The sequence below is a fragment of the Ischnura elegans genome, chromosome 2, assembly GCF_921293095.1.
Source record: "Ischnura elegans chromosome 2, ioIscEleg1.1, whole genome shotgun sequence".
Taxonomy (NCBI): domain Eukaryota; kingdom Metazoa; phylum Arthropoda; class Insecta; order Odonata; family Coenagrionidae; genus Ischnura; species Ischnura elegans.
This window is the reverse complement of record NC_060247.1, coordinates 123,571,141-123,593,296: the sequence shown is the minus strand read 5'-3', so window position 1 is coordinate 123,593,296 and position 22,156 is coordinate 123,571,141. Positions and strand designations below refer to the sequence as shown.

The 22,156-nt window shown below is 37.6% G+C and overlaps 2 protein-coding genes and 1 long non-coding RNA gene across 3 annotated transcripts in view; 1 reads left to right on the top strand and 2 right to left on the bottom strand.

The window, feature by feature from the left end:
• Positions 1 to 6,980, bottom strand: part of LOC124154567 (serine/threonine-protein kinase Sgk1-like) — a 33,259-nt gene extending 26,279 nt beyond the window's left edge. The window contains exons 1-4 of the mRNA XM_046528382.1: positions 6,889 to 6,980; positions 6,406 to 6,522; positions 6,220 to 6,315; positions 3,528 to 3,664 (exon numbers count right to left, since the gene is read on the bottom strand). Coding sequence (XP_046384338.1) covers positions 3,528 to 3,664; positions 6,220 to 6,315; positions 6,406 to 6,480 — 308 coding nt within the window. The 5' untranslated portion in view covers positions 6,481 to 6,522; positions 6,889 to 6,980. The remainder of the gene's footprint in view (positions 1 to 3,527; positions 3,665 to 6,219; positions 6,316 to 6,405; positions 6,523 to 6,888) is intronic.
• Positions 6,981 to 7,057: 77 nt separating this feature from the next.
• On the top strand, positions 7,058 to 14,043 carry LOC124154568 (3-oxoacyl-[acyl-carrier-protein] synthase, mitochondrial). Its single transcript, XM_046528383.1, has 2 exons — positions 7,058 to 7,156; positions 12,559 to 14,043. Exons 1-2 carry the CDS (start codon positions 7,115 to 7,117, stop codon positions 13,873 to 13,875), a joined length of 1,359 nt encoding a protein of 452 aa, XP_046384339.1. The 5' UTR covers positions 7,058 to 7,114; the 3' UTR covers positions 13,876 to 14,043.
• A 2,022-nt stretch (positions 14,044 to 16,065) lies between these two features.
• LOC124154566 lies at positions 16,066 to 21,685 on the bottom strand. Its single transcript, XR_006863959.1, has 2 exons — positions 21,072 to 21,685; positions 16,066 to 20,354 (listed from the first exon to the last, which is right to left on the bottom strand). It is a non-coding gene; the product is annotated as an uncharacterized LOC124154566 (long non-coding RNA).
• Positions 21,686 to 22,156: the final 471 nt, after the last annotated feature.

The following is a 22,156-nucleotide window of genomic DNA, read 5'->3' as shown; positions in this document are numbered from 1 at the left end:
TAAAAACGAGACTTGATGTAAAATCAAAGTGCGTAAAATCGAAGTTTTACTGTATTCGCTTGTACAACCTATGGTAGAAAAAATATCGAATAGTTATAGAGTTTTTTACGTGCTAAAAATAACAAAGTGACCCATTTTTGTCATTCCTCGAAGGAAATTTCATTAATTTCTGTAGAAATATCGCTTATAAATCCCAAGTCAATAATCAACGTGAAAATTTGCAGTTCTAGCGATGGATGTGGTGGCGTATGTGGTTGCGCTCATTCCTGTACGATACAACTTGTTATACAGCAATCTCTGAAGCGCCAACGCAAAGGTTCGACTTACGTAAATTTCGACTTACGCATAGTCTGCCGACACGCATCTCTTACGTAACTCGGGGGATGCCTGTAATGAAGTTTATTATAAAGAAGTTGTAGAAGTTTACAACAGTGATGTTGTGACCTGGCAGGTTCCTGGTTGGAAGGACCGTGTTATTTATAGAAAAAAATATGAGCAAAAAAATAAAATACACGATCACACTCGATACCTAGTTGTGAGTTTAAAACAAGCTTGGACAATTTTCAAAGATAAAAACCCAAATGTTAAAATAGGGCTATCAAAATTTTGCAGCCTTCGTCCTTAACATGTTAAATGTTTCTCAAACATTCCACATAACGTTTGTGTTTGCTCTTATCACGAGAATGTTCGCTTGTTGCTAACAGCCTTAGAGCCACATACAGGACTATCAACAAAATACAGTACATTTTTATGCCATGTTATTTGTAACTAAGAATCTAAAACCTGTATGCAAGAAAATGCAATGATTGCGTAAATCAGATAGATATATCTGTTCAAGCCCATGGGTGACAACGAACCCTTGAAGTACATTCAATGGCAAAAGTTTGATGGACAGATACAGAAAGTTGAAATAGTTAGTTCAGTTAATGAAGCATTTGAGGAGTTAAAACCCCAGACGAAATATATTCTTATACATACATCAAAAGAAGACAAGCTGATGTATTTCAAAAACTTAAAGCAAAAGTAAAATACTGATACAGATGGATTTTTCGGAAAATGTCACCCTTATTCATCAAAACAAAATTCATTCGGCCCATTGGACTCACAGTCAGGCTACAGTTTTCATAACACACGCTTGGATCTCTGAAGGAATCAGCCAGAGCTCTGTTATTGTATCCAATGACCTTGGTCACACAAAAAATCAAATTTATTGTTATGTGAGCTTTCTTCTGGCACATCTGAAATCTGTTTATGCGGATATTTCGACGGTACACAATTTTTCTGATGGAACATCAGCCCAGTTCAAGAATCGTTTCATTTTTTCTGTTCTTCCTTTACTTCAGAGTAAGTATGACATTAATTTTTCACTGGTACTACTTCGCAACCTCCCATGGGAAAGGGGTAGTAGATTGGATAGGAGGAACAATGAAGAGAGGTGTTTGGAATAATGCCAAAGCAAATAATACAGAAATCGTTTTCAGCCCTGCAGATAACTTTGCTGATACAACCTTAAGAAACCCCAACATTGTGATAATTTATTTGTCTAGTAATGATGTGCAAGAAAAGGCACATGAAGTGCAACATGTCTGGGAGTCAGCCATTCCGATGTTGAATACACACAAAGTGCACTCTGCGACACCAGCTGGTTCAAACTAATTAGTGCTAGTTGGCGAAACAAGTGACGACACTATGAAGCGCAAAGAAAGACTAGTACCACGTCTTGATTCTGACAGTAAAATGTCAGAACCTGAAGTTTGTGAAGATTTCGCAACACTCATCACAATCATAAGTCTTAAGGACCTAGTAACAATGCAGGACTGGGTTGTTGGTATGATGATACCTATTATCCGGGCGAAGTTCAATCTGTTTTGGGAAATGAAGCCGTGGTGAAAGTAATGCACTGCTCCAAGTCAGGTGCAAACTACTTCTGGGCTGCCGATGAAGACTGCATTAGTCTTTAAAAACAGACATTATAAAGAAAATTGTGTCTCCTGAACAATACGGAAGAACAAGACAACAATATAAATTTAAAAGTATTATAGAACCAGTTTCATTTAGTCCAGGCTAGCTATAAGTACGTCATAATTATATTTAGGGTTTAAATATTGATATACCAATTACTTCTGTGTAATAATCTGTTTTAATAAGTACTATACTATATATATATTGTAAAAATAAAAATATAATAAGGGTTTACAATTTTTTTCCTCAAAAATCCATTTAATATGCGTACATTCTACGTCCGACACCAAAACTCCTACGTCCGACACCTTAGAAAAATATTTCTTGAAGTAAAACTACTCAATCAATAAAGGTGAAATTGGTCCCATTTTGAAGCTTATAGTCCATTTAATAATCATAATTTTTGTCATTTGCATAGGCATTCACAAATCGTAGAGTTTTGAATAAAAGTTTGAAAAAGAATAAAGTGAAACTTGTACACTTTACGTCCGACACCAAAGAAATTATTTATTCCACTAATAATTAAACATATTTTTGTAATGGGTTATATGTCCAAATGTTCCTAGAAAACTGGTCTTTCAAGTGATATAACTCACAACTAACTTTAATACTTTTAAGTAAATGAAACATTACAAAACAATGAGAATATTTGTACAAATTCTACGTCCGACACCATGGAACTGCCCATATGCATTCAATTCATGTTCAAACATTTTAGGTGTTGTAGATGTATAGGCCTTGGCAACTCTTTTTAAATACCATAAGATCATAGATACATTACATGATTCCAGACACTAATTGATGGAAAGCTTGCCATGGCTTTGAGCACAGCTATTACATATTTATCATATTCATGAGCATCAACCTCACACCTTCCCCATGTTCAAAAAGCTCTGCATGCAAAATGATTAACATTTATAGCACATGTACGATATATGTAACATATCTGATAAAATATATTATTATAAAAAAAATCGCCATACTCATGCCCTGAATTTACTCATCGCCATGATGAGTAATTTCAGGGCATTTTCTATTGTTTTAAGAGGATTCCCAAGTATCTGAATTATAAGAAAAAAGTTGAACCGATAACCCACAATCCAACCAGTTGTAATAATTCAAATACATCCAGAGAAAATCTCAAGCTGTAACTCAAACAAAATCTCTAACTAGAAAATAGAGTACATACAGTGCTTTAGTTGGGCTGGTATGGCGAGCCCCCTAAAATCCAAACTCGTTATAAGCATACTAGTTAAACTACCTTTTTAAATCTGTAAAAGCCAGCCCTACTGTAAATCGTCCAATGGAATTCAGAAAGAAAAATCGGAAATGTTTATTTACTTGTTCAGAGTTTTCTCGTGGCACAACTTGGAGCTAATATAGGAGTTAGAGTTAGACATTCCAATCGCCGCCGGACTTATAATACATGTTCAGCTGTTGGCAAATTTTGGTGAGTACCGCATGAATTTTTTTCCCAACTACAGCACTGAGTACACATATTTACTATTACTCATTTCAAATAGAGCACATACAAAGGGGACGAGAATCATTAATGAAACACTTACAGCTTCAGAGCAGGTTCACAAGATGCCAGTTTCTGAATAAAAGCATTCAATCCTTCCCGGCGGCTTTCAATGAATGCAGGATCTAGGTTATTACCAAAAAGTTTCTTACCGGGTAATTTCAAATTTAGATGTGGAAACTAAAAGAAAGCGCACAATTATCCACTGTGAAATTAAAATTACCAAATCCCATTCAAAAAACATCCCAAGTGAAAATAAAGTAAAATGCTAGCATAACCAAAACAAATAAGTCAAGAATAAATGATAATCACATAGTGTCACTTTCACTCCACAGTTCCTCACGTGCTAAATATTACCACACTCAACTTCTGAAGCTAGCTTTTCGTTTCTGCTGATGGAATACACATTTATAAACTTTTCTCTAGATAGGTTCTGTACGAGTTTATGTGCTAGAGTTAATACTTCCACTGAAAAGGTTAAGATTTTTTGGTGAACTATGAGTCAAATAAGCAACTCTGTAGCAGCATTATTTAGATGTCTTTTCAAAAACTGTAAATGAATACATAAAAGTAAGGGCATTAAATCCTTTTCCTCAGCACACCTTAACAATTCAAAGATGACCAACACTAAAAATTCCAGTCCAAAATGAAATAACTTTAGCAATACATGTAATGCATTTTAAGAGTATAATTTGAGCAAAGGCCAGCAACAAGAATGCCAAGTGAAAATCAATGAGATGTGCAACAGATTATAATTGAAAAGGAGGGTGGTCATACCTAGCACTAAGGTAGAGGGGTACTAACCCTCTAAGATTTTTCAGAGAGTCCTAGGCCCCCTCAAATCGTATCCCTCCCCACCCTAAGTCTCTGCTACAGCCTTGTGACATGGTGACCAAATCGAATTACTATGAGAGGACAGGATGAGATGAGGTTCAGAATAAGTCAAATTAAAATGAGAAAGTTCTTTATGATAGCAAAATTAGGCCAGAGAGATAAGGTGAAGAGAAGGAAAGCGCACAGAATAATTTATGACGTCAAGGATTTTAGACATGGATGCGTGTGTGCCATTTAGACCATTGACGTTGTCAGCATCAACACTTTGGGGGGGACAAATAGGGTTGTATTAAATTTTTTTACAATTTGGGGGGGGGGACAAAATTGAATTTTCAAATATTGGGGGGGGACGCATCCCCCTATAAATATATCCCTATGGTGGCGACGCCCGTGATTTAGACTATGAGGGCAATAGAAGCAATAGCAAAGGACAACATCAGGGAAGTGCAATGAGTGGGCATAGATGCAAAGGATTGCAAACAGTATATTTTGAGGAATGGTGGTGGAGGAAAGAAAAATTTCTAAAGGAAATGAGGAGAGGGAGAGAGAATGGTTGTGAAAACCAAGACCACAGCAAATGGGGAATCATGGGGTTCAAATTCCCCTTCTGTAATGTTTGGGAGCCATGGTCTCCAGGGCATCTCTAAATAATCCTTTCAGATACTTTCCATATCTATTGATGGCTTTAATCAGTAGTAATAATTATACCGTAAAAAAATGCCCTAACCTCTATTCAGTGGCCACCTCCACAAGTCACCACTTTCCCTTCAATCAAAAGTATTTTCCACATAATAAAAGTCAATACCACCCATTTTAAGCAACCCACTCCTTGAATTACCAGTGACCACATTGTTTTAGCCAACGGCCAATCCATGGGCGTACCCAGCAGGGTGCAGGAGAGGTAGCTGCCCCCCCTCAAGTGAAAAGAAATTTAGTTCAAAACCAAATATGTATTTGCACAAATTTTCTTTTGTAGAAAAATGATAAATTAGTAAAAGTCATGGAAATAAAATAAAAATAATTATTTTTTCAAGGAAATAATTTTATAAACAAATATAGTGATGTCATAATGTTCTTAAAGTTTTTGTTTCGTTAACTATTTCTGATGATAATAATGTTTATTGTTAAGGGCGTTAACCCATTACACAAAAATGCTAAAATGTGACAACTTGAACGACCATGGCTTGCCCCCCCATTCCCTTCCCCTGGTTTTGATTCTGGGTACGCCCATCGGCCAATCCTTAAGTGACCAGCACCAAACCTTTGTCAAAATACTTTTACCGATCATTTGGGCATGACTCCTTTCTAATCTTAAAAATCTATGGTTCAAAGAGCCTTGAGGAAACGTACATAGGGTCTTAACACCTATTCTTCCCACAAAGATGAAACGAGACATAAATCGCTTCATTCATACTTACAGACATTTACAACTGAAATTAAAATATTAAAGCTCTCAGCAGATAATCGTTCCTGTTCATACATTTATTCATTCCTAAAAACTGTACCCTTCATTCATTGGTCACCTCCATATGTGGCCACTTTCCTTTAACACCTTAGGAGGTCACTTAAAACGGGTCTCACTGTAGTTTTAAATAATTCCTATGAAACACATTTCACAATTTTGGAATGTTTTTCCAAATGTATGCAACTTTCGCTGATGGCTCTAACTCCTTTCCTCAAGCATATAATTATAAGAGACTGCTGAAGAAAACACAAGCTGTGAGGCAAGTGATGGCTTCAACGAAGATTATTATCATTGAATCATACTTCTTAATTATATATCCATCGTGAATCGCATGCAGTCTTGAGACAGGAGAGGACTTATTCGTCATTAGAATTTTCAATTACAGCTAACACCGGAAGCCTAAATGTAAATCGCTAAAAAAAAGAACTTCTCTTACCTGCTTCTTCACTGTTTCATACAATTTGTGGAATTCATTGTAGCGACGAAAAACGTACCAACTGCCGACATCACCATTAACGAGCACCTTATACACCTGAAAGATGTCTCTACTCTTTAAAAAATACTATTCCTCATTCATTTACAGTCATGATATGTTTAAATAAAATTCTCATGTAACACTTGCCGTGAACTTCTTATTTTTTTCTCGAGTTTCCGCATCGTTCACCGATATATCAACAACTTCTCTACCCGAGGACATAGTAATTCCGAAGTGTCACCGTAATTTTTCTAGTAACACACACTGTAAAAATGCAAATACATTTGCTAATAGAAATACTACGTTTGGTGGTCTTCCAGCAGCAAGAAAAGTATGCGAAAATGTCCACATGAGAACCTCAGGAAATGCCCAGTAAACAATTAATGAAAGCATGCTAAAATCATTGTCTCCTCAAGAATTCATATAAAGCGAGTATATAAATACATAGGGATCTACTTAGAAGAAAATACTCCCATGTATTCACCGTCAGAATCATTAGATAAGATGATTTCGGAGACATGCATATAAAACGACCACAGTTGTGGTCATCAGAAAGTTGTCTTCAAACCGAAAGAATACCCTCCAAATAACGGAGTTCAATCTCACATCTCTTAACAATTAAGTTCTTACCAGAGCCGCCCAAGCTGGGTGCTAGCATCACTTGGTAATATCAGGGATATCAGTTGATTACTCATTTCCACTCTTTTTGACTGTTCCACAGGCTGGCAATCATTTACGATTTTCTTTTGTCTAATGTTTTCGTTCGGAATATCATCCGTAAAAAGTTAGTTTTTGCTGCACCTGCGAGTTTGTGTCTTTGATTACCGGGAAATTTTTATAGAAATCGTGTACCTTCATGAATATCTTTCGGAAATGTTGGAACGCAAATCACCGTTGGGTAAGGGGAAAACTTATTGTGACGAATTTTCCTTTCAATGCCATTGCGAGACGCGGTGAGGCGATTACGTTCAATGAATATATTATTGAATTCTTCACTAGATTATTTACAGTATGATTTTGTCGACGACGGGCTGGATTCGCATTTCCCTTCTTTGATTTCTTGTTTTTACCATGTGTTTTTGTGATATCCACTCGCCTTTTGCCGCGGTTCGTCAAAGCCCTGGCATATTATGGAAACAGGAAATGAGGAGATAAACTTTCCATTTTAATTTAAGAATTGTTTATACTGCACCCTCGTAGCGATTATTGTCTCCCACAACAACTTTTTGTTGACATAAATGCTTATAGATTCGTGGGCGAGCGACTGGGTCGTTCGATTTTACATCTTATTTTCATGTCGTGTACTGATTATAAAGGGTTAATTAAGGAAAGCATGTTATACCCTCTTTCAAAAATTAGTTTTTGATTGTGATAACTCATCGTGAAAATGTGGAAATTTATTCTGTTGTCATGGTATCCAAGTGTGTCCACTATCTCAACCAAGATCTCAACTAGAAGCATGGCAGTCACATTAACACACAGACGTGTATTATGGAACGTTAGCGAAAGGCTATTATTTTTGTTTCTGCATTAGCGAGATTTATGAGATTTTGGATCACCTACTTCCTTGAAAATCGGTTGTATAGATTTATGTTATCTGAAAGATATCGGTAGAAATAATAAAGATTGTGCAATGGTGAGGCAGAGGATTAGGATCAGTGTGAAGAAATCACTCGACTTCCCAGTGAATTCAGATTCAGGCTACATTCTTTTAATGATGGAAGCTGATGTCAGATTCAAAGTTTTGATAAAAGGAAGGGGAAGGGGAACTTTGAAGGGTTCAGTGAGGAGGGAATACCAAGAGCAGACCTCAGAACAAGGGAATGAGTTTTCAGACAAATTTCTCTAGCTTATATGATGAAGGTTTGTTCCTGATACTTATGTCAGTTATTGGGAACTTTGTAATCCTCTAGCTTTCACAAAAATACCCTGGGTATATACCTTAAATCAATTGAAGCGTTGACATGGCTAAGTAGTAAGTCGGAAAAAAATCGAAATTCCTTTTTTCATGAAGAAGGTAGTGCATGCCAATGGCATGGACAAGGTAGAAAGTCAATTGGTACAATATATCAGTGGCTACGATTGACGAAGTTTGTACGCTAATATTAGCTTTACAATTTTGGCAAACCTCTTCCTTTCATCTCCTATAAAATTCACATTTAGTGACTTATTACCTTTCCTATGTCAACGCTTCAATTGTTAAATAGGCCCATGCCACACCCTTTTTCCTCGGCGATCGAGGAAGTTGGCATTGCTGTGGACAAGCTTTACTATACCTTCTTCATAGAATGTTGCCACCTATGACTTCCAATGAATGTTGCCATTGTCCTGATGCTCATCGCCCGTTTGAAAACACTTCCCTCCAAGCCACATCTTCATTTCAGCGTAAAGATGGGAGTCACACGGCAATAGACCGGCATTTTGGTTGCTCAAACCGACAGTTGGGTGATCGAAAATGCTCCATTGAAACTGCTGAAGGAGCAGTTGGGCTGCATCAGTGCTAAGATGATGGTCGTTGTCATGGATCAGAACACCACCAGAAGTCAGCATGTCTCCTCTTGCGTTTGGAATGGGAGTGGTCGTAATCTTTCACACTCTAGCCACAGTGCATTAAAAAATTATTTTTTATCGGCATATCGGCATCAGAAGACATTTCAGTGCTGAAGCCATTCGACGAGTTTTCTCGCTGTTGCTCCACAAATGCATACTTGGCAGGAGAATCAATTGAGGCTGTGTAGTTGATGAGATTGCTACTTACCTTTAACAGTTTACGGTCAGAAATGACTTGAGCGCGTGGTGTGTAGGATGGGCAATTACCTTATCTGCGCTGTACCCTCCTGTAGCTTTTATGGTGTTTTTGCTGAGCTATCAGAGGTTAAAAAAAATGGCCTTCGTAATTGACATGGTCCAAATGATCCCCATGCATGAAACTGCATTGCTTGATGGGATTCTTTCCTGTCCATGGCTTTGGCCTCTAGTCAGTACCCTGTCCCAATTTCAGCCAGAAATCAGATGGGTTTCAGGCTATTGTGAAATCTGTTAAATAATTTGAACCTGTGTTTGGGATAATTTTATCAATCATGTCCCTTATGGCAGGTATTATATTCACTTGAAATGTACCAATTATTGATTGTGGGTGGTTGTTACAATCTAAAAAAGTGGTTGGATCTCAATCTAAAAACATTGGTTTTTGAAAAACTGAGTCGTTTCTTTCATCATATAAGCTGTCATATTTTTACGTTAGACTCTAATGGTTTTCTTCCATTATGTGCATATCGCTCAGTGGGTGCATAGCTAGAAATTTTTTCAAAGCAGATAAGCAGTATTTGGGTTGTCTGTATTGATATTTTGTTGTCATTCTGCAGACAACGGAAAACCATGTAATTTTTTAAAATCAGCTACATATATATTTCGCTTAAATAATCCTGGAATTTCATTTTCATTTGTCAAATTCATCGTTGGTTGTTGGCAGATATTGTGATATATCAATATAAATTGGTACCTATAAAAAAAATGTAGAGTGAGCTGATAGATACCTCTGGGGTAATGGACTCCTTAGCAGATGTATGTAGTTGCCACTCAGTAAAATATTTGTGGGGGTCTCAAGCCTCGAAAGCCCTCCTTCCCTCCCTGGCTGTGTGCCTTTTACTCTGCAATCATGAGGTATGAGTCCATAAAGATAGTTGGGTCATTGGAATGTAGCAGATAGAATGGAGATTGAGAAATATGAGCAGTTGGCTTCTACTTTTTATACCTTCTGCAAGTCCCACCAAACAAGAAGGCATATAGATTGGTATTGTTTATGAAAAAAAAGTGACCTTCATTGAGATGACTTCTGATATCTTTCCATTTATATCTTTTAAGGAGTAGAAAAAGAGGTAAATGTTACTTTCTTATTGCATCTCCAATAGTTGGACTTTTTGTAAATTTTCATGAGCTTGTTAGTACATTACTTAACTCTTTCCTACTGGTGCCTACAGTTGGAAAACATTTTCGTGCTAAGAGTAGAATAAGAATATTTTGAGCGTCTCTGTACGGAGATCTTTTTTTTTTGAGTTGCCTGGGTATTTTCGTCTCTCAGATTTGGGACACAGCTCAATGGGGCACCCATCCCTTACCCCGGCCACTGGACTAGACCCTCAAACCCTATCATAGCACGAATCCACGGTCGACTTAATACGTTACCAGTATTTTTTTCAAACAAACATTGCAGTTCAATTTCAATAATTTATTCTTCTAAAAGAATTACTAACGTTTTTTAAGCAATGTGGAATTTTAAATGGGTTGCTAGTCTTAATAACAACAAAGTTAGTAAACACAAGATAATAAAGCTATAAGCCCGGAATTCCGTAATTTTTAGTGCTAAAATTTCATTTAAAAATTGCTTACACAGAAACAATCGATGAATTCATTTCAAAGTATAACAACATTGCAGTATGCAATAAAATATATTATTGAAAAAAACTATTGAAAATATAACCTCTTCGCAACAGATTCCTGCGGTGTGGATGGTCGTAAATGAGTGGGAGGGTCGGGCTTAATTGCCGAGGAGTGGCTCTAAGGACTCGCTGAGTTGGGTGTCAGGCTGGGTCTGAATGCGTCAGACAGCAGTCACTTCCCTTCCCTTGCGTTGGTCAGAGACGACGTCCACTCGTTTGCGTTAAAAACTCCGCGACAGCCATACCCGATGTCAGGTGTTATGGGTTTGAAAATGCCCGTCGGCTCCACCCGACGTCCGGCGTGGAAGGGTTAATGCCTCTACCATTTTTTTAGTATCTGGTTTTGTCGAGTGCTCTCAGAAAATTTCATTTTGTAATGATAATGTGTAATGATATTCTTATGCAGCAGACTCTCGATTATCCGGCTGCCTCATATCCGTGTTGTGGATTATCCGTTCATGATTTTCACTGTCGTCCAAGGCTTTCCGCGATCTATACAAAACAATAAAATCAGATGCAAAATCACCGGAATTATTGCATTTCAATGCTAGGATACTCCAGGCTTATTATTACCATTTGAATCCCCTCCTTAAAACGAAAGCCATTGCATGCTTGCTGCATTCACGAGAGCTCCGTGTTCCTGTTTTCCAAGCCTTGCAATGTGCGACCACGCTCCTTGATCATGGATACACGTCCCACAGCAGTTACAACCAGTGGCACCAACTCCATGGGGTCTGAGGGGGCCCGAGCCCCCTCAAAAATTCGTTATAGTTGTGAGGAAAAAATGTGTCAGGCTTGTCGATTTTCCATGGAATATCCAGATATCGAGATTCGAGTTATCAGGGTTCTAATGTTGATCTTATGACTCTTCTAAAATGCTTAAAAACTTAAAACTCACTACGTATAAAATTACCTGGGGCAGGATCCCCGGTTTTGGCCCCCCCAATATTTTTTTGTAAGTCGGCACCCCTGGTTGCAACTTGTGCGAGACACGACTACGTGACGTGATGCCTGACAGTGTAATTTCCGACGTTGCGCAGTGGTTTTGAAGCATTCATGTAAACCAATTTTCTGTATCCGTGATCATGCAGCCACAGATGCGTGGTTTTTGAAACCAGGTCTTACATGGAGAGTAGGAGTACGAGTACAATCATGTAATCACCATTTTAAAAATTCACGGTTCGGCGAAGAAAACGTGGAGCCTGGCGGAGGGAGCCTGGCTTAGGGAACTGGGAAAGAATGTAAAATAACAGAATATTCACAGAAATAATAATATATTGTTTGATTTACCTAAAATATGAACATTAGTAGACATTAAAGTGAAAGTTTGGGTTATCTGTGTTTTCCGATTATTCGTGCCGTCTCTCCCCATCATTAGACCGTATAATCGGGAGTGTGTTTTATTTTTATTAAAATATTTTAAAATCCCTAATCAACCATTGCTTGAAAATTTCTTAAACGGTGACTAAGTTCACCATCAAAGATAAGTAATTTTTCACTTTCTGAATCAGTCACTGTGGCTAAATAAAATATTTTCAGGTGGGTGGAGGGGTTAAAGTTGTGAATTGTTTTGTAATGCTTTTATTGCAAAATTACTATCTATTACTATATAATTATTACAAAATTACTATCTAAATATTTTCAGGTGGGTGGAGGGGTTAAAGTTGTGAATTGTTTTGTAATGCTTTTATTGCAAAATTACTATCTATTACTATATAATTATTACAAAATTACTATCTAAATATTTTCAGGTGGGTGGAGGGGTTAAAGTTGTGAATTGTTTTGTAATGCTTTTATTGCAAAATTACTATCTAAGACCTGTATTTTACCAATTTTTTTTATTACTGTGACTACTTTTCAGAGAATTGTCAAAATGTCATCTCCAAAGATGGTGAGATGGCTTTCTCAAATGAAAAATGATCAGAGGAGAGTGGTGATTACTGGAATGGGAGTAGTGTCTCCTTTGGGGTGTGGCTTAAGGAAAGCATGGGAAATGCTTATGGAAGGGAAGAGTGGAATTGTTGCCCTGGAGGGAGATGAGTTTAAAAGTCTTCCATGCAAAGTTGCTGGTCGAATCCCTAGGGGATCCCTCCCTGGACAACTAAATCTTGAAGGAATATTTTCAAAGGGGGAAATACGTTCAATATCATTGGCTTCATTGTTTGCATTGGTAGCAGCAGATGAAGCAATCGTTGATGCCGCTTTGAGAATAGAGTCCGATGATATAAGACTGAGAAGTGGAGTGGCTTTTGGAGCAGGAATGCCTGACCTTGAAGAAATAAACTCTGTCAAGGCACTGAATCGTGTCAGCCCACACTTTGTCACACGAATCTTACCCAATATGCCTGCTGGCTATGTCTCCTCAAGATTTGGTCTGTGGGGCCCTAATTTATCAACATCTACGGCATGTGCCTCTGGTGCCCATGCCATTGGGGATGCTTTCCGTGCCATCAAGTATGGGGAGGCTGACATCATGGTTTGTGGCGGTACGGAGGCTCCAATTGGCCCTCTCTCAATCGCAGCCTTTGGTCGTATGCGAGCCCTCAGCACACAGTCTCATTCTAGTCCTTCAAAATCTTCGCGTCCATTTGATGCCAAAAGAGATGGTTTTGTGATGTCCGAAGGTTCGGCATCTCTAGTGCTAGAAGAATTGGACCATGCAGTTGCTCGAGGGGCACCTTGTATCTATGCGGAGCTAGTTGGATACGGAAGGTCTAGTGATGCAGGGCCTGCCACTGCTCCTCCTCCAGATGGTGCTGGTGCTTTTCGTGCCATGACTGCAGCTCTCAAGGAGGCAGGACTGCAACCTGATGCTGTTGGATACATCAATGCTCATGCAACATCAACTCCATTGGGTGATGCTGCTGAAAGTCGGGCTATACAACTATTAGGAGGTAATCCATTTATTTCATCTACTAAAGGGGCTCATGGACACTTGTTAGGTGCTGCTGGTGCTTTAGAAGCTGTATTCACTGTAATGGCAGTGCACTCAGCTTATCTACCCGCATCTCTAAATTTAGATGTGGTAGGTGAAGACGTGGCTAAAAATTTAAAATTTGTTGTTGAAAGTAAGCAATTGTGGAAAAATGCAAATTTGAACTGCAGAGTTGCATTGAAAAACTCATTTGGTTTTGGTGGAACTAATGTTACTCTATGTTTTAAAGAATATATAAAATAAATATTGTTTGTATGTATTTATATTTAGGACTCTGGGTTTTATCTGTGGCTAATTGGAGAACCACAAAATCATGCTAGAGATGTAAACATTTATATATTGACTATACAAAGTGTACATGAATTTATGATATTAAATTGAAGAGATTTAATGAACCAATTGTTAACTAAACTTCATAGTTTTTGTGCTTATTATTTCCTTTCAGATATTCTTGATATTCAAATAGCTTCAGCATTTGTTTCAAACTGCAATTATATTTACTATTCCATCAATAGTTTAAATAGGTTTTCAACTTAAACACTAATATAGTTGGTGGAAGTTAAGGTTAAGTTTTTATCATTAAATTTGTCTGTAAGGGGATTTAAAAAACATCAATGATATCAAGTACCTTTTTCTTGATATCAAATATCTTTTAATGATTTTCACATTTAATTTGGAATTGAGGTCTATCTGTATATTCTTAAATAAGACTGTTTTACATGGGGCATGTCATTGCGCAGGTCAGCATTGAAAACATTTTTGAAATTGCAAGAACACAAGTTCAGAATTAGAGCAGGGGCTATTGATTTTCTTGATTGAGAATTGGGCATGGATTTAATTGAATTAGAATTTAAAAATTTTTCCTCAACCCTTTTTTGATGTTAGTTATTAGGCCAATACACTGACCAGTAACTTACAGGCTTTTACAGAAAGTAAAAACATACCGGGTCCTACTTGAATTCTAAGTTCCACTTCCATTGTCTCTATAGCTTTATACTTTGTCTCTATAGCCAGTAGTAGTTATAATTTTATATCTTTACATGTCACAAATACATATTGGTGATTCATATATTGGATTGCCAAAAAGGACTTAGGAATACGTAATCAGTATTTTGGCTTCAATAGCTATTATAACTCATAGGAATAAATTCTCCATAGTTATAAGAAAGAAGAGAAGGTGGTCCAACAAGGATGTGTACCAATACTCAAAGTTAAGGGAAACATAAGTAATTTTGGCAACAGTTTGAAGGAGTGGGCCAATGTTTGCAGTTTTAATTCCGGATTGAAGGTACCGGGCATTCTCCTCTGACCTGAACCCTAGCCCCTCATCCTAGGTAGATGATATTAAGGGGGATGGAGTTAGTTAAAAGTCACAGGGTATCACTTAGTGTGGGAGCAGATCACGTGGAATGTAATTTTATCTCTCAAGGTGGAAGTAATCATAAGGGGTTTAATCTGCATTCTCTTCTCCCACATTGTTGACAGTCTAGTTGTGATGCCAAAATAATGGCAGTAGCTTTATTTATGGACAAAAGATATGGCATAAATTTATTCAAAGCCACTTTGAAAAGCACAATTCTTAATAATTTGCTGTAGGCATACATAGGTGGTTGCATTACTTCACATTGGAAGAAACTGAAGAGAGGTTCCGTATTGGTTTCATATTGATTTCACCAAATCTCTTGAGTTACATTACATCTATACATCAGATTACAGTCCATAGAATGGAATTGAAACAGTTTGTTTATTTCTTACTGAAAAAAAGAAATTAGCTCTTTTATAGGCCTGCATCTGAGTGCAATTTTTCCCTTCCTAGGTATATGTTTGAAAGGAAAAAGACTTTTCCACATACCCCCTCTAACGTTCAGTAAGGGGTGAGGGAGTGCACTGCTTTGTAGGCAGTTGCTCGGTAGGTGAATGAACGTTTCTAGGACTTCCTGCCAGCAGCTATAGAATCATGAAAGAAGGTAGCCAGACTACTGTATTCTATATCGCATTTCATATTTGTAATGATGTAAAATAATCCTTAGTTAATTTTAGATTACATTATAAATAGGCCTTATTATGAAATTAAATATTCATAGGTAATATTTTAAGGTTTTTCATTTCCACTTTCTTTAGTTTAAATTAAAAAAACCATATCATATCTTATTTAGTGAGTGAGTTTTTCAATTTTTATTGAATTGGAATCACTAAGTTCATGAAAAGAAAACTTACAGTAGTTGTAGTCCTATGTTTTTGGGCAGGGATCAGGAAGAAAAAAATGTTATGACCCTTTGATAAATTTTCAGTAATTTTTATCCATAGATCATTATTCTGGAAAAGTGTGAGAATTATATTTTCTCAATTTCTTATGAGACCCATGAAATTGCCACAAACTTGTCTTCGTGCATATTAACAAATTGCAGGCCAAAGAAATGACAACAAACACTCAAAATGGATAAATAGCATTTATTTTTCAAAATATTGACACAACAATATTACTTAGAGGCTTTGGTCCTAACAGTGGAAATTGTAGGAATCGATGCAAAAGTTTATTTAATAGGACCAGGCACTTAGGATAGAATATATGCTGAAAGTGCAACAGCTTGAATCATTAAAAATTTTATCTTATGGACGAATAGTTAGAAATCAATCATTCTTGTTTATACATATTTGAATACCTGCTGTCAAAAAGACCAATTTCATCTTAAGTTTCAACCAGCAACCTTGAAAGACTTATAATGCCGTTGAGATTCATCGGTGAGAGCTCAAGTGTAATTACATAGTGAAGATAGTCATTGTTCTATGGAGGATAGGAAACTACAATTAGGCTGATTGCCATTGACCATTTACCTTCCAAGGTGGATTTACATTATTTTCAAGATAACACAGTTCTTTCAATATTCAAAGAAAATCTGGGTGGAAAGAAAAGACAGCTGATATGAATTGGGGAATAGTGGAGTCAGAAATAGGTATAAAAATAGAAATAAATTGGAAGGCAAAGATGCAGGCTTACAACTAAAGAACATGTTCAATATATTTTGTGAGAGACCTGTCTCAGAATTTGGAAAGGAATGTCAAGAATGCTTAAAATTTTAGAAACTTGCTCATTCTTAAGTAAAGCTAATTTTCTCGTATTCTCTGTAAGCTTACTAAAAATAATAATGCCAACCTTAACTTTCCCTAAATTCTTAATTATTCTCTTTATGCATTTAGATTTTGCCATCAATTAGCATTGTGAAAATGAATACTTAATGAGTTAACTCCACAGTCATTGCGGTCTCTTCCTGATCATGCATTTAATCTTTCTGCTGCTTTGGACTCTGTTTCTTTACTAAAATTTTGAGACATTGTACCACACCAGTATTGGGAAGGATTTGGTGTGTAGACCAAGGCTGTGGAGCGTGAGGGAATTCAAGGGTTTTAAACCCTCAAGAAATGGTTGGGAAGATATGGTCTTGTGTGTACATCCTTCAAGGTACTCCCCTCAAAACAAAACCCCTCTCCAAATGACTCCCAGTGGTCAGGTGGTTGGCCTCTCCGGATACCCAACTGCTGATCTCATCACCCTTCTTTCTTTGGCATTGCATCGTCAGTGGGATAGTGGTCCAACTCCTCCCAGCTGAAATAATTTTATCACAATAATCAACTCCTCCTGTTATCACTTGGGGCTATTTTAATATGTATTTGTAAAAAATTAGCTATGGCCAAATATACCATTGTTAGGGAAGGCCGAGAAATCTGGTTCATTTGCTTGGCACATCAGTGGTGCTGATCATGACAAGGATGGTCAAGGAGTTTTCTATGCTTGCTGGTCTGATTTGTTTAGAATTTGTGTAGAGGCATCAAAAAATTCAGGAAATGCTGCACGGCATTATGGGTAGGAAATTGAGCAGTAAAAATTTGACTGCAGGGTTGTGTTGAGTGGGGCTTGGGGCTTTCTTGGCATTCCCATCTTCAAGTGAATGTTCAAGTCCATGGTCAATGCCGTACGGTCAGTGGATGAGGGAAGAATATGGAGAGGGGACAGGCATACCCATTGCTTAGTAATTCTGATTTTCTGAGCTAGCAGCTCCTCTATCACTGAAGTGGGGCTTTTTTGGTATTTCCGTCTTCGATTTTATGATCCGTGGTAATTTCAGGGTGAATGAGGAGGGAAGAACATTGTGAGGGAAAAGACTTACGCATTGAATTGTTATTCTGATCAGTAATTTCGGTTAACAAGGATAGGCCTGGTCATTACACTGAAAGTTAGTGAAGGTTCAAGTTGGAAGGTGAATGGAGAATATGCATTGGGGTTGGTAAATTATGTTTTTTAATTTAAAATGTTTTCGTTCGAGGAATGTTGAATGAGGAGGAAAAGTTGATATAAGTGACTATATAGATGTGCACAATTTACAGGTTATTTCTGAGAGGCTCCTATTTTGCAGATAGTAGTCCTAATTGTTACTTACTAATTGCCCTGCCACTATAAATAAAGAGGCAGAGCAGACAATTAGGTGCTTGATTTGCATTAGTGAATGTTACATTTCCCTATTGAGCTTAGTAAGCTTATTAGGGAAAATAATTGCAAGTGTTCGTTTGGGAAATACTCTTTTATTCGCTCACTTCTTCCTTGAAATTCAGGACCCTGCCTCTTTCTGTCCTCTGAGTGGATTATGTCCAGAAAAATATCATTGTGAATGTTTTTGCCCAAGAGATGTTTCACAAACTGTAAATTATCTTTCTTTTCCCTTAAATATCCATTGTATTCTACACTCATCCCAGTTCTTCATTTCCCTAATTTTTAAGTGAGGAGGGTAATTACGAGACCATTCCAAGAAAAGCAAGTTTTTCAATGGAAGTGCCTCCTCCAACTACCTACATCTCCACACAGCACATGTGTGGAATTTTTGGCTTAGGCTGTGTAAACAGGGTGTGATCTCCAAAGGGCTTAAAAGTTGTCTTGAAAACCCAAAAGGTCTAGTGTAGGAAAAAAATCCCTTAAAACCAGAGGATGAAATGTTCTTAGTTTCTTATGTCCTGCTGAAATTAGGAACATAGCAGAAAATTATATACATAATTTTAATCATATATACATTAGGATGCTTGCTTACATGAGAGACTATAGTTATCATGGGGTGGGGCAGAGAGTTACTCGTAAGCACTCTTTTAAGGAACTTACACGAATAAATCTAAAAAAGCATGTGTTTGCCTTTGCTCATTTCAGCAATGCTATACTACATTTTCTGATGCAGTAGCAACATCAGGCCAGGGCAATGCGACTGAATCATTGATTGGCAATCAATGGTGGCCGCTGTCTGTAAAACAAAAAAAAACATATAAAAATTCTTTGGAATAACTTGTGGAATGTGAATAGTTACAAACACATAGCATCCTTCCCATTGCATTCCAAATTCCTCCATATTAACACGTTCAGCACCGCTTTGGTCATAAGAATGAGTTCATGAATTTTGGAAACCAGCTCTCCAATTTTGATGTAAAAAGTATTCCTTTTAAAGAAAAAGGAGACAAATATTAGATGCGGTTGAACAGTGGGAAATATTAAGAAAGAAGAGGAATAAATTTGATTTATTGAAAGAAAATTAGTATGTTTATCATTCCCCTATTTTTGATGTAATCCATGATCGGCTTTATAACCCCACACCCTTCCCTGAAACTTTTTTACCTTGTGACATGATTCAAGTTTGTGGAATATTGATTGTATTGGCACAGGCGTACCCAGCGAGGGGCAGGAGGAGACAGCTGCCCCCCCCCCCCCTTTAGAAGCAAAAATAGCAAATGTCTGTTTGAAAAATAATATTTTTTCCAGCAAATAATTTTAAAAACTAACAAAGAGCTGTTACAGTTTCATTAAAATGTTGGTTTCATTCACCTTTTCCATGCTTAAATCTTACCTATAACTTGAACAAACATGGCTTGCCTCCCCTAGTTTTGATCCTGGGTAAGCCCTTGTTTATTGGTCTGTATGATGTATATTTCTTAACTATGTTTCTATTCTACCTCTGCCTCTGTCATCTTTCCCCCATTCTTCCTTCTTATCCTTTCCCTCCCTCTACTTTTGGAATATATATATATAACACATAGACACAAAAAAAGACTCACACTGGAAAATAAACTTGGAAGCTTTCAAAGTATGTACTGACTTCTTTCTCAACCGCGCTATACATAATATATATTCCAGGAACTACCGGGAATGGTCCATTCAGATGTGCTTTGAATTTCAGCATGTTCAGAGGATAAACTGCTTGAAGGGAAATGTTTTTTAAAGGTTTAAATTTCATCGACTAATAGTTTTTCCTCTTTTATTATAATCATGCAAATTGAAAAACCATGTAATAAATTTTTATATTCTTGTGAAAAAATATGATAAGTGTCTTAGATTTTCTTTTGTGAGTGATTTTCTTAAGGATATGTGGAGATATATTTTAAATCATGGGGAAAAATTTGAATTCCCATGTGTAGTTTTAAACTGTTTAAAATCAAAGTTAACCCATTTTTATAGAAATTGAAAGTTTTAATTTTCTGAGTCTTTACAAAGATGCATGACATTAACGCTGCTCAAACATTGAGTGCATGCTGCATGCATGTAGTTATGTGGGCGAGTGCTGCAAACTCTGTACCATTACATCATCCTCCTCGGTGTCATAATTAGTCGGGGAGGTCTGGCTAGGTCGGCTGGTCAGCAATCGCGGTGGGTCCTAAGCTTCGGTCCCCCCCTGCCCCCACAATGTTTGTGTCTATTATGAAATTCAAAACAAAAAAAAGACACGAATTACTTGAACCAACTTTTTTGCAATGATAAAAGTCTGTATTTTCATTAGTTGCTTTGTATACAGCATACTGAGTGTAAAAAGATTATATACAAAAATATAGGTGTCAGTAGATAAAAGAGAATCTGACGTTTTTTTTAAAAGGGCACACTGGCAACTTTAACGAAGCAACTATTCAGTTGCTTTGTGGATGTTCAAATGAAACACACGGCATTGACTCTGGCCCCGCACACGGGCGACTTTTTAGTTGCCGCAACTGCTGTGTGTTTCATTGGGACTTCCTCCAAGCAAATAAACAGTTGCTTTGTAAAAGTTGCCAGTGCACGGGGGCCCTAAAGGTTATTCAAAATGGTTATTTTAGATTTTTTTTAGATTTCAATATAGTTTAAAGGAACAAATTCACTATATAGACGATAGAACCATTTAAAATTATTAAATTTTAATTCTCACTTTTCATAGTATATATCTTACGAATTTGCAATTTTTTTGTATTATCTTTCATCCAATTTTTAAGAGCGAGAATAATGTCAAAATCCATTTCCGTGCATGCAATATCCTAAAATTTTCCGACGGAAGACCCCCGCACCATCCGGTAAGGATGGCTCCATTATGAGCCCCATCTCCCCAGACCGCCCCCGTTCACTTTGTTCAAATATTATAAGTACACGCTGCGTGCATAGTTACGTGTGCGAGGGCTGCAAACTGGACTCCGTTACATCATCGTCGTGGGTGTGATGAGCGGCAATTAGTCCCGCGTTGGGATGGGGAGAAGGCGCATGTTGTGGGATGCGTTGATGGGATGGTCACGGGGCGAGGATGAAGCAGTGGCAGAGCCGTCCCATTGATAAGCACTCGAGCAGCAGGAGGATGCGGCTCCACGCTCCTGCGGCACTAGTACTTAGGAACGGGACAGGGTACCCCGTGCTGCGCCATCTCCCCACCCGCCATTCAGCCCACGTGTCCGCCGATCGCTCTCTTGCCTTGCAACTTTCTTCTTCACTGAGACGATCATCTCTCCGGCCTTCAATGTAGAACCATTGTGTCCCCTCCATAGCAGTTGCGAATCAGGGATTGGGACAAGGTAGAGGCTAGGGGGCCCTCCTTTCCGTAGATATCAATTCGACAACTGAACAAAACTAGTGTAAGCATCTAGCGTAAATTGGACATCCCTCGCCCCTCTCTGGATCCGCCACTGTTCCATAGTGTCCATCAGTAGCCCGGGTACATGGCCGTTTCTAGACATTTTTCTAGTCTAAGCGAACAACATTTCAAAAATAAACTGAGAGGTAGTAGGGATTCCTTTTGGATACATTTTAAAATAAATCAAATACTTTAGGAATTAGAGTCGAGACTTAAATATCAGCGTTAATTTATACGTACTTGCTCTCATATATCGAATGTGATATTTTTAAAAGCTCAAAACCAGCGCTTAGGTGCCTCCTATTACTTGGCGCCCTAGGCGGACGCGTACTTTGTTCACCGCTTAAACCAGCCCTGTCCATTTAGATCTTCATTTCTGCCGAGGGAATTTTTTATTAGCCGTTCAATATACAACAAAAATAATCTTGAAAATGGTCACCGATATAAAATACGTATTGGACTTGATATTGGATAAATATGACGATTGCAGCTGACAAGACGGATGTGACATTTTTTATGAAAGCTTTTTTTTTACTTGCACTGCTTGATCAAAACATGCGCGGTTCATGATGATAAGAGATGTTTCTAACGGGTTCTTGTGTCGCGCGTTATTTATAGAAACCTTCCTG